Source organism: Callospermophilus lateralis, chromosome 7, assembly GCF_048772815.1.
Source record: "Callospermophilus lateralis isolate mCalLat2 chromosome 7, mCalLat2.hap1, whole genome shotgun sequence".
In the NCBI taxonomy this organism is placed as follows: Eukaryota; Metazoa; Chordata; class Mammalia; order Rodentia; family Sciuridae; genus Callospermophilus; species Callospermophilus lateralis.
In genome coordinates, this window is record NC_135311.1 from 20,249,599 (window position 1) to 20,262,199 (window position 12,601).

Sequence of the window (12,601 nt, forward strand, 5' to 3'; positions counted from 1 at the left end):
GTTTTAGGTTGGGCCTCATGGTTTGGAATGGTCACTGGAGTAACATTCCTGAAAACGTACGCAGTGATACAGGACACTCCGCTGACGACCATCTACACCAACGCAAGACACTCCGTCTCCACCCAAGGGCATGAGGAACAGGAGGGGAGTCAGAGCAGGCAAGCCTCAGAATGGCCTTGACAGAGAAATTTCCATTTGGGGTGAATAGGGAGAGTTGTGCCACCGCCAAAATCCCTATTCAGCTGCCTTCCATCCTCCCCCCAGAAACAATGGAACCATCTTTTACATTGTTAACTTAAACCACAGGACTCTGGAGTTTGCCTTCTGATTCGGACAGGCCTGAGAGCAAGTTCTGGGCTCTAGCAGTCCCCTGTGTGTGTGTGTGCTTGGGCAAGTCACTAGTGCTCAAATTTCAATTTCCTCTGCTACAGCACGGAGATAAGAACAGTGCCAGCTTCATTTAGGGTTTCTGAGAAGGTTAAACGACATATCTAAATGCTAGCTACTTTTACATTGTGTTTAAATTCTTTACATAAGACAATGACCTTTTCATCTTTTCATTTGAAAAAAAGTCAGTCTGAAAGTCCCTAAAATTCTTTGAGACCCCTCCCCCAAGGGAGTCCCCACCTCATTTTGTCACCTAAAAATAAAATCCCCCAAATCAAAGTCACTGAAATGTTTTGACATAAGCAGCGCGTAGGAAAAACGTGTGCACTATCACATAATTCACAGGATCCACCTACGCCTCTAGAAAACTGGAAGAATATATATATATATATATATATATTTTTTTTTTTAAAGAAAATGTTGATTCTATAGTTTAAATTTAGATTGTTCCACTCCCCCACCCATTTAAAAAGCCTGAGCTTATCTACACGAAGCCTCAACTTGGTGCTCTGAAGTCAGTCCCCAGACCAGAAGAGGCCTCATTCCAGAAACCCACTCCCCAGTCTACTTCCCACAACTACAAGTTAGGGGGTCTGATAGGTTTTAGCAATTTCCTTAAAATGGATAAGTGGAGTTACTATTATTTCCTGGCTTGCCCTTACTCATTTCTAACTCTCAGAAGTCCATCAATAGTCACAAACCAATACTCAGGAACGCGTGTGTGTCTATATCATTACATTTTTATTGTGCTGAAATGGAAGTTGAAAAGTTATGTTTCAGTCATAAGTAATCAAGCTGCAAATAAAATACAGTATTCCCACTTGAATTTAAGACTCCCAAGAGAAATCCTGCTCCAAATTAGTGGGTGTGGGAGATATTTATATCAGTTACATTGTTCGACTTCTGTGGTCCTTGGCAGTGTGACTTGACAAATAACTTCTTCCAAGAGAGAGCGGGGTACTTCAGTTTTCGTCTTATCTGTTCAGAATGGAGCAGGTCTAAAGATAGTCAACATTCTTGACATTCTCTCTAGCGAGCGGCAACCACATTGGTGAGTGCCTCTTTTGAGTATAGCTCTTGGTGCCAGAGTTAAAATGAAAAATAGTCACACACATTGGAAGCAGAGAGGCAAACTAAACAAAAGGAAAAGAGAGGGAGGGCTTCTACCAGTGAGGAGTCCACAGTCTAAAGAGCCACTACCTTCACATACTTCATGGGAAAGCACAACACTTAGAAAATCATTTTAAAGACATTGACCAGGCATCTCTAAGATCTTTTATCTGGCCAGTCCTGTATGGATTTTTTAAAATCCAGTTCACAAAATTTTAAGGAAGCCGAGTACCATTAAAACATATTTCGATACATGGAAATCAAGAGTTAAAACCCCTCATCCTCACCATCTGTATGCTTTGATTACTCTTCAGTTTTACAATATTTTCCACTCCAAAAGAAAGGGGGAGAGAATTTTTGGAGCAGCAAGGCCTTGGATGCATTCCAAAGTCTTATCACGTTCACAAAATAGATGTCTTGCTTGCAGCTCCATAGCTATCAATGGTGAGCTAGTTGGGAGAACCTAGATTCCCTAAAAAAAAAAAACACCCTTTTTTTCAATCAAATCATGCCACATAAGGTATAGTTTTAAATGAAATCATTTGTGAAAAGGCACATGAAAAGAGTGTCAACATAAGAAATTGGTCTTCAAATTTTTAATTTTTTCCCCCACCAGGCAACGTTTGTCCAAAACTAAGCAGCTTATTCAATTTAGTTCTTCTCCACAAAAGTAAGACAATAATTTAATACTAGCTTATCCTAGTAGGGATCAAGCAATACTTAAGTTCCTGTCAGTTTTAATTACTACAATTTCAATCCTGAAAAGGTCTTGAGTGTGTGTGTGTGTCTCTGGGGTGCTGGGTGAGACAGGTAACATGGGTAAAACTGGATCCAACAGTATTTTCTTTATTATTTCTTTTAAAAGCTTTTTTGGGAAAACAAAGGTCACCATAAGGAGGAAGGACAAACACAGCATTTCTTCGACTTCAGCGACCTCCCGCTAGGTTTGGGTACTGGGCGCACAGACCCTTCTCCAGTCAGGAAGTCGGGATCACTTCCCCACTCCCATCATGCACCATGGCACCCCGCTGAGAGTCTAGGAGGAAGAGTACAAGGGCACTCAACAGGCCACACTATCCTCATAAGGGCCACTGGTAAAACTACAGTGGGTTGTGGGTTTTTTTTGCTGTTGTTGCTTTTCCATTCTAATTTAAGAACTGGGAAGTCACAGAGAGGGCAGGGGCTCTCCCAGTGTGACATAGTTTCAGCCCGTGTCATTGTTTCATCCTGTGCTTCCCATTACTTTCTTCTGTCTTCTCAAAGATTCATTAGGAATTTTGCTATTTCATTCACGTACAGAGAAAGGTAATTAGGCCCAGGAAGAGGAAATTCTTGACAAGAACCAAAGTTAAACCATGTAACAAGCTTCAATCATCTAATGATATGTACTCTAAATCTTCACGATGAGTGAGGGAGATGGCCCCAAGACCTTCAGAGAGGAAGATGTTCCTTCCTCTTCTTCAGTAATTAATTGCTTAAAGGGGGAAAGGGTGTGGAACACATATGACAGCTACAGAGAGTTATCCAAAAATAAGCAGTGAGGGGGCGGGGGAAAGGCCACACTCAAAAGTGCAACAAAATTAGAAAAAGAGCGTACCCCTTCAGGTCTACCTAAGCACAGTGGCCACCAATAGCAGCCAGCCCCAGCCCCCAATCTTCATTGATTCGTCCACCTTGCATTAAGGACAATCCCACTAGGGCATCCTAAGTCCTGTGGCCAGGAGGGATCTTGGGAGTATTTTAAACTTCTGAAATTTCTGCTGAAAATGATTAGAGGAAAATAGGAAGCTCGAGGTTCTCTCTTCCTTTAGACAGCCTGTTGAAGATGCTTTGAACGCAGCCTGTAGTCATTCTAGTTCTGCCACCTGCCAGCTACATGACCTTGAACAGTCAGCCTCAGTATCCTCCTCCCCAAAATGAGAACAGCACTTGGCATAACTATTAGAACCTACAGAAGGTATCTCGATAGTCTGATTAGTCAAGGAACTGCCATCAAATCTGGAAACGACACATCGACAAACCGCAGTTTCCAAAACCTACAAACAGAAGCTTTGGACTAGGGGTACAAGGAAGGCAAAAGTAACTGCCCCACGTGCAGCCCACTTCAAAGCTGGCTGAGAGTTGTAGAAATGGCACCTTTGAACTCAATTTGGCAAATTCTACCTTGGCAGAGAAGCCAGGGGATAGCTCTAATCCAGCTGGTTGCCCAGAGGAACTGCCTATTTGAGGTTAACATAAAAGGTGGTGGAGTTTGTGTGTGTGTGTGTGTGTATCCAATTTTCCTGGGTAACATTAAATCATCATCAAATACAGTTGTATATGTAAAGGTACTCTGCACAGTGCCACACAGAGATTACGATGTTAACTTCATTCCAATTAACATATATTACTGCTATTCCTCACTTTCTAAGAAACACTTCAGACCCTTAAAGAAAAACAACTTTGGGCATTTTAAAATTTCATCTTGTCAATTAAAACTTAAAGGAAATATCAAATCAACAAATGATGAACCCCGTATATTTTATCTCCTTTGGTTCCTAAAACTAAGTGGTATAGTTTACATACAGGGAATTTTCTAGCCAGGGACCTGAGGCTGAGATGGCCCGGTCTGAGGGAGGAAGGACACACATTGTCATGAAACAGTGGATGCTCTCCAGATAACCGAGAGACTACTCTGCCTTCCTGCTCCTCCTCTCACTCACCCAGACACACATGCTGGAGAAAATATACTCCAATATGGCCAAAGCTAGAGGTCCCTTTGAGAGCCTGGCTCGATATCTATCACTAAACTTGGGCTGCAGCCCATCAGCCAGCAGGGGACAAAAAAGAACAGCTGTACTTCCAGCCATGGGGTTCCCCGTCATCCCAAGAGGAACACGACTTAACCTCTGTCCACCCCCCCATCTGCTCGCATGTAAATTCTAACAAGCCTACCAGCCTACCTACCTGCAATAGCATGCATCCATAATTGCTTAAAAAATGAAAATCCTAAAAATGTTAAAAAATGTACTTTAAAGTTGCTCTCTCTTGGAAACATATTTAGTTTTCTCTATTAATTAAAAAATGAATAACAAAAATGAACATACACATATATACCTCTTAAGTTTCTCAATGGGATACTTACTCTACCTCTACATTAGGCACTGAAACAGTTAAAACTTTCTACTTCCTTCTTAACATCCTCCATTTGCTTTCCTCTTCATCTCTCACCCCACCTTTCTTTCTTTCTCTTTTTTTTTTTTTTTTTTTGCCAGATCAATCTGATTTAAGAGACAACAGATTCCATAACTGGCAAAATTGTTACAGTGAGGGCCAAATCAATTCCAAGTTTTTTTTTTTTTTTGGGGGGGGGGGGCAGGGAGGGGTTGGGGGATGAAACCCAGGGTCTTGTCCATGCTAGGAAAGTGGTCTACCACTGAGCCACACCTTCCATTCAACCCTGCATCCTCAACTGATACCCTGAAGCCTAGACTGGGAAGTAAAATGACTGTTAATGGCATCCAAGGAAATAAACAAAAATGGTGTTATGGAAGCATCACACGGAGGAAAAGAAAAACATGAGGGTAAGCCCCAAAGTGCCCTAGGGCCCCAGATAACATCATGATTACAGACTAGGAAGATAAACACCAAAGCCCACTGATCACAAAACCTTAGGCTGATTATCTGGCCCCCAAACAATGCAAGTCCCAAAGATAAAGCATAAGGCACCAGGAATCAACTTTTCAGATCACCAACAGAGAAGATCAGATCATTGTTACTAAATAGGGTTTCAATAAAACCAGATAAAGAGATAAAGTCCAAATATATTTCATTGTAAACTCACAAAGAAACTAGGGAATGAGACCATTGGATAAAAATCCCTTGGCTCCAGACCCAAGTGAAACCAGAGAGAAAGTACGGGATGGTGGGTACCTCTTTTCTTGCCAACATAACCTGCTACTCCAAATGTCGGTCACATAAATGCAAGGAACTTCTTGTGGATTCCTGACAACGGATTTCAGCACAATTAATGAGGTGAGTCATAGGCAAAGAACAGTCTCTCTCTGACTTGGGCCAAAGAACACACTTCCCTTCATACACTCAATTCATAGCAATGGGAGAAAGTTCAGACCAGACTCGGTTAACGTTTCCTTTCCCCAAAGCACATTCACAAAAGGGTTTTAAAAAAGGAGAAGACTTAAAAAGTCCTCTTCATTTCATATTATCACGTACTTCAGAGTGATCTAGATTTGGACAGCGCTGGCAGGGATGGGGAAACATTTTGCCCAGTATTTTGCTGTCCAAACCCAGCCACTCTGATTACCATGAGCCCATCTGATCTGACACTCGTGTTTCTCCTTCTGGCCTGCTAGTTGGCACAAGGCCCTGGGCAGCTAGAAGAAAGCAGCACAGACCTGTATCCAGGCTCCCATCGCAAAGCTGAAGAGTCAGATTCGCTTTACAAGATTAAAAAAAAAAAATGTAAAAATGATAACCAATTGTGATGAAAGTTCTTTACTTGAAAAGTGAAAGTACATGAATACTCTTAAGATGCTATTCAATATATTTTCTTTGGGGGGCAAAGATAACAGTTCTCAGCAATATCAATGGACACTTCCATTTGATTTTTTCCTTTGAAGAGCGACTCACAGTATTTCCCAACAGTTTCAACCTTTAATATGTTTTTTTCAGGAGAAAGAAAAAATTGTTCTCTAGCTTTGAAAGGGCTCACAATTAACTGAGAAACAGCAAACTCAGTTCAAGATCTGATGTTCTCTCAATTCCTATTACTTTGTAAGCCCCAGCACACACTGGCCCTGTGCTCGCTGTATAAACAACACAGATGACTCCACTTGATCCTCAGGGTGAGTACTCTACACCTGGGCCAGACCAGAAACTGAAGCGCGTCAGGATTTTTTTCTTCTTCTCCTTTTTAAACACCTGCTTGTTTTCCAAGGAAGCAATTATTTCGCTTTTCCAGCAGAATCTTTCAAAGCTATTTAAAGCCTCTTTTTCATTCAGTTTAGGTTTATTTAAAAGAGCACAGTCTGATCTGAAGAGAAAGCCACTTATTGCAGTTTTTGCTAAAATAATAAGCAGACAATGATTTCGAAGGGTTCTGAGATGGAACATGGGCGAGTGCCAGGTCTATTGTGCTTTCAGATGTTGAAATTCACTTCTTATTTGTAAATGTGAATTAGGAATAACAATCCCAGCAGTCTACATTTTTAAAGATCAGCCCTCACCTGCATAAACACCTTACTGGATTTTCTGAAGCAGCTTCTTAGTTTTTTTTTTTTTTTTTTTTAAAGGCTTGCTTTTTGGCTGTTCCCCATCTTCTCAGGTTTATGATGCAGGCCTCCCCCTTTCCTCCCCTCCCACCCAAAGGTGAGTCACTGTAGTGCTACAAACTTGCTGGCAGAGAACACCACAAATTAACAAACAGAAAGTTACCAAAAGAGGATACAACCCAGATAAGAGGGTACAGAAAGAACCCAAGAGGCAAGGAACTGCTACACTTAAACATACAACAACAGGGAGGGTTAAAGGCAACCTCAAACTCTTCTCTAGACCCTCACCCCCCCCCCCCCAGGGCAGTTCCTGTGGTAACCCCTCCACCTGCTCCTGGCCAGGCCAGCCAACTTTCCATTTGGAGGACTCTGGCTTACCATGTTTTGAGTCTAAAGTACTAGCTTTATAGCAGCCAAAGAATATTTAGTCACACTTTCAAGTTGAGCTTCAAAAGGGCAGCTGATAATGTCACCATGCAACCAGGATTTCTGCTGACATGTGTACCCCAGTGCAGCCTTCACTTGATCCTTTCCCTCGCCCCTCTTTAAATCTCTACCCATTTTTTCCAGGTGACTAAGTTAATATTCAAACCAAACCTAGAACTACAGTGAAAAGTATGGTGAGAACTCCCTCCCCCATCTTTAATAAACTTGAAAGAACAGAGTTTCTTGCAGTTCTAAACAGTTATGGTGTGTACCTTTGGTGAGCTAAACAACTGTGGGTGGTAGGCATGGCTGAGAACTTAGGCCAAGTCACTGGCAAAAACACCCAATAAGGAAAAAAAAAAAGGGACAAATTCCTATTTCATCCAGGAATGATTCAGCAAGAGCCATTCTTTGTTTTCTTACCAAATGCTAGGAACTAGATCTTTAAGGACATAAGAATTACCTGAAATATCATCAAGACCTAAACCCTAAACAGTACTGAGAAGAGGAGGGGAAGAAATTAACAATGACCTTAAAAATTAACTGCCGGCACAGGCTTCCTGGTTAACCAATTATCAGCAGGGCTTTAGTCACCACTCCACCCACATTCTAATCCCCATGTGGAAAAATCCCAACATTTCAGTATGAAATATTCTTCTGAACATTTGTATTATCACAATAAACCACTGGGACAAGCACACGCTTGGACATATGTACATACACACACAGGCACACTTGCAACCTAATGATCAATGTTTCAGGGAACTTCAAATACTAAATACTACACAGCAGACAGGCACTATGCCATCCTATGTTAACCACAACCTGCTTGCACACCAGAAGACAACAGGGTCACGTCTACATTTGGATAATGCCCTGATCATTAAGACATGTGGATTAAACATCCACTAACTACGGAAGGTGTATTACTGCACTGTACCACTACTGGGCCTGAGTGTGTGTTTAAGAGACATCTAGGTAACACGGACATCTAGGTAATATGTTACTTACCTAAACATCTGCTTGGCCTAGAATTCAATACCACAAATACCTCAGTTTCATTTGAAGAATAACTTCAGAGTCATGGCCACAGGGCAATGGTGAAGGAGTAAGTGTACCTTTAGGCTGGAGATCACATGCTGTTCAGGAATCAGGGACTTCTGTTCTTTCACTGACCAACCATTTGACCTTGAGCAAATCACTTCACCTTCCTAGGCCCCAGTAAACATCTGTGATCTCTATACTCCTTAAAATCAGTAATGTATCTCCACTTGGGAAAGAAAGGAAAAGTTTCTTAAGGGAAGAAGAGATAAAAAAGAATGTGCTTTAAAGAAGGAGATATTTATAGGAATGGGGAAAGGGTAGATGGTGTGGTACAATACAGGCCACTAACCCAGTTTCCATCCTGGGAAGGGGAAAAAGAGGGCTGGCATTCAGCTCTTTGCTCTGATGCTACCTGACCAGGACCAGACCTCCATATTTTATGCTTCTAAAAACAACACATGGTACACATTCCCACTCGATCCCACTCTCCCTCCCAGGCCCAAGCCTTTCAATTACCTTCTTCAAAATCCATTTAAAGTCACTGAAGAATGAGCCCTCCCTCTGCACCCATCTCTCTGTTCACATCCAGGAGCCTTAGAACCAGGAAAGGTCTATGGGGCGCGCAAGGCGCTAAGCCCTGGAGAGGAAGGAGTGGATTCTCTCCCACCCGTGTCTCATGACTCGGTGCTTTTTCATTCCACGGACAATTTTTAGGGTCATTTTGTGTAAATTTTTCTCAATTGAACTTGAGCTCTTTGGGGGGTCCTTAATTCGGTGTTCTGGAGTGGCTACAGTGGGTTCCAGAAACGTGAGAAAGCGATGTTGTTCGCGCTGGGTGCCACTCATTCTCCTGCCCTCCAGACAGATGCCTCTTGGGTGCTGGAAACCCGCAAGCCATTCCTACCCCCACGTACTACCCAAGTCTTTTTTTTTTTTTTTTTTTTTTTTTTTTCGGGTTTATTGTACCCAGAGGCCCTGGCTGGTTAGTCTGCCTTCCTTCAAGGCCCATCCCTCGAATAAATCCGCACACCTCTCCCCACCGTCAAGGCAACTCGGATTACCTCGGGCGCATCCTGTTATGGAAAGTGGCCCAATAAAGCTCTCAAAAGTATACCTTAAAGGCCATCTTAGGGCGGTGAAGACACACCCTTTCTGGCACCAGCACGCCCGACTGGCTCCGCAGTAAGGGGAAGCCAGTTTTTTCCTTTGGGGGAGGGCGGCCGCCTCTGCGGGGAGCTGGCTAAGCCCCAGCGCTTCCAGAAGAAGGAGCCTCGACCCGGAGGCTGCCCCCGCCGGCGCCGGGCCTCGGCGGGAACGGCAGCCGGGGAGGGGGCCCCGGCGGAGCGCCCCAGGGGAAGGGGAGGGGCGCGCCTTTCCTCCGGGCACCGAGGGAGGAGGGAAAAAGGAAGAGGAGAGACGGGAGGTGAGGGCGGCCGGGGCGGGGGAGCCGGGCTCGGGGATGCCGCCGGCGGCCCGCTCCGTCCCGGGGCGGCCCCGCTATCTCTGGCCCTCCTCCCGGCGCCACTTCCCGAGCGCGGTCCCCAGAACCTCCCCCGCCACCGCGCGCACGGTCTTGGAGGCCCGCAGCCTCTGCCCGCGGTCTGCGCACCGCCCTGCGCGGCCGCGCGTCCCCTCGGCGCTCCCTCCATTTCCAAAGTGCGTCGTCTTTTAAGCCGCGCCGCTTCCTCCTCCGCGGCCTCCCGCTGGCTGCGGTGGCCCTCCAGACTTCCTTCTCTTCCCCTCCAGGGCTCCCCGCGCCCCTCCCCGGGATCACCGGACACTCACCCCCTTCCCCATGGTGGCGGTGCTCGGTGCCTGGCGCCCGGTCCGGTCGCTTAAGAATAGAGAGAGAAAAAGAAGAGAGCAGCTCCCGGCCGAGCGAGCGGGGCCGGGGGAGCCTAGAGGAGGGAGCTAGGGCTGCCGCGGGGCGGGAGGGAGGGAGGGCGGCAGGCAGCTCCGGTCGATGCCGCCGCCGCCGCTGTTGCTGCCGCCGCCGCCGCCGCCGCCGGGGCTGCTACCGCTGCTGCTGCCACGTGTCCGCCTCCTCCCGCCGCTGCTCTGCGCCCCAGACCCCGCCGCAGCTCAAGCCCGCGCCTCCTCCTCACTTCCTAAAATATGCAACCTGCGTGCTGGCCCCGCCCACGCCTCACACGTCACCGTTACCGGAGCAACCTGACACCGGCCTCGGGGCTGGCTCCGCCCCCGCCCCAAGTCCCACCCCCCGGGCCGGGACCGCGCTGGCTGCGGCCAGTCCCGGCTCCAGGCAGGAGGGCGCCGAGGCCCCGGGTATGGGTGCGCGTGCCCAAGTCCCGGGAGGGTTGTGGGGAGCGCTTCCCCACTGGGCAGCAAAGACTTGGAGTCCATGGTACACCCGCGCCCTTCCTTCCATGGCGCGGCCCCAGCGTGACCCGTCTGCTGTGTAGGGCACTGAGGGTTCGCAATGGATGCGGTAAAGTCTCGGTACTGGGCTCCCCTGGTTGCCAGAGACTAGGCACCAAAGCCTAGTACGGAGTTGCTTTTCCAGAGCGTCCGTCTGGGACTAAGGCATGCACCAGGGGTCTCGGATGTCTCGGATGGCCTGTGTCTGAGGTACTTTGCCTCGGCATAACCCAGGACCCACGCCCATCTGCGGATGGCATCCCTAGGTTCTAAGTGGCTTTTCGGATGCCTCCGCTGCTGACGTGGGGTCCTCGTATTCACTTCTTACTCCACCATCAGAAAATGAGTTTGAACTGGCCTCGCCAGAGGACCCGCGCACACCACCCCTCACCACAACTCACACATCTCACTCCATTCAAGACCCCCAAGTGACAATCCAAAGGTCATCCAATTAATTCATTCACACCACTGTGCAAATGAAACCTAGTTGTCGATTTGGGGGATTCTCTTTTTAGGGAAGAAAAACTTGAACACCCCCCCACCCCCCAAAATGTGTATCTTTAGCAAGAAAGGGTGGCGTAAAGGGGAGGTGTTTGAAGTCTTATCTGCTTCTCCATTCTGTCCACCTGCGCGGTATCAACTCCTCTAGGGCAGTCTTGGGTTGGCGAGGGGGACTCAGACCACACTCCACCCGCAACCTTGAGTGCTTCATAACAGAGGCCACAGTGGCTGAAGTTCTCTGACATAGAAAAAAAAAAGTATATTATCAACAATTGTCAGGAAGTCAAGTATACACTGGGGAACCACAGGATTCACAGGAGAAAGTCACTCCATATCTCTGGGAAATTTCTATGAAAAACAAGGAAAATATTAACTTACTAAGCAAGTTAAAGCAACTCTTATCAACTTCAAGAATTAATTCAACATGAACAAACAAGAATATGAAGCTTGAAAAAAAATGGGGAAGGAAAAGAGAAAAAAAAAAAAAAAAACTAGCAACTGTGTTATCCCTTACATTCTTAGTAAAATTCTCATGCCTTTATAAAAGAAACTTTGCTGGTAAGAGTCCCCTTCCTCTTGTCCAAAGATACATGGTTAAGGGCTTTTGTGTCCTACAGACTTGATTTAATCACTCCCAGGAAGGCAGAATTGTAAACAAAATTCAAGTCAGGGATGCTGGAGGAAGAGCCCCCAAATTCAGAACAGAGTTCCCAATCCTGTTAATTTAACAAAAGGCTACAATGTTATCAAAGCTCTAAAAAAAAAAAAAATCCTCATTTCTATGCCTCACAGCCCCCCTTTACTGCTATTCTGTAGCAGGCTTTTACTTGCTAAGGATCTCTAAGCTTGTTTAAGATTAATTACCCCTTGGGCCCTGGTCTGAATAGCAGCAACAACAAAATGTAGAAAGCACAAGTCTGAACAATGTAACTTTCTCCTGCCAGCTGATGCCTTATTCTCCCTCCATAAGTAAAATTACCACTCATTCATTTAACAAAACAACCTTCATAAACCAAAGTATTTCCCTTTCTACTAGAGCCCTTTTTTTTTTTTTTTTTTTTTTTTTTTTTTTTTTTTTTTGATAGATGCAGGTTGCTCAAGTCTTCTCAGGAGGACCACAAAGATCTAGTTGGGTTCTTGGGTACAGAAAGGGTGAAAATAGAAGGAATGTTAACTAAACTCTGGATTTTGATTTTGGCTTCATATAGTAGTTTTACATATATGAAGTCCTTGAATTCTCCCAAGTCGGCAAGGCAAAGAGAGGGAGACTAGAGGCTCAGGGGCCTTCCTGAGGCCACGTGTTATTGAAGAAGCTTGTTCTCCAAATTGCAAAATGGGAAGCATCTGACTAATTCTAAAGTTGGGTCTGTGAGCATAGAACTATAGTGTTCCATGGGAAAGAGTGATGGAAAGAACCCTACCTGGTTAAAATATGGATCTCTTGTCATGTCTATGGGACCCAGAAAAGGGAAGGAAGGCATGGC

General features: G+C 45.6%; 1 protein-coding gene across 2 annotated transcripts in view; it reads right to left on the reverse strand.

Annotated features, from left to right (window-relative positions):
* Atp1a1 (ATPase Na+/K+ transporting subunit alpha 1) overlaps nt 1–10,336 on the reverse strand; it is a 29,409-nt gene extending 19,073 nt beyond the window's left edge. The window contains exon 1 of one of the 2 annotated variants that reach the window (XM_076862852.1): nt 10,023–10,336. In XM_076862852.1, the coding sequence (XP_076718967.1) occupies nt 10,023–10,034 (12 nt within the window). In that variant the 5' untranslated portion in view covers nt 10,035–10,336. Of the gene's footprint in view, nt 1–1,784; nt 1,892–10,022 lie in introns of those variants that run through there. The other variant, XM_076862851.1, reaches the window with a different exon arrangement.
* Between the last annotated feature and the right edge of the window lie 2,265 nt (nt 10,337–12,601).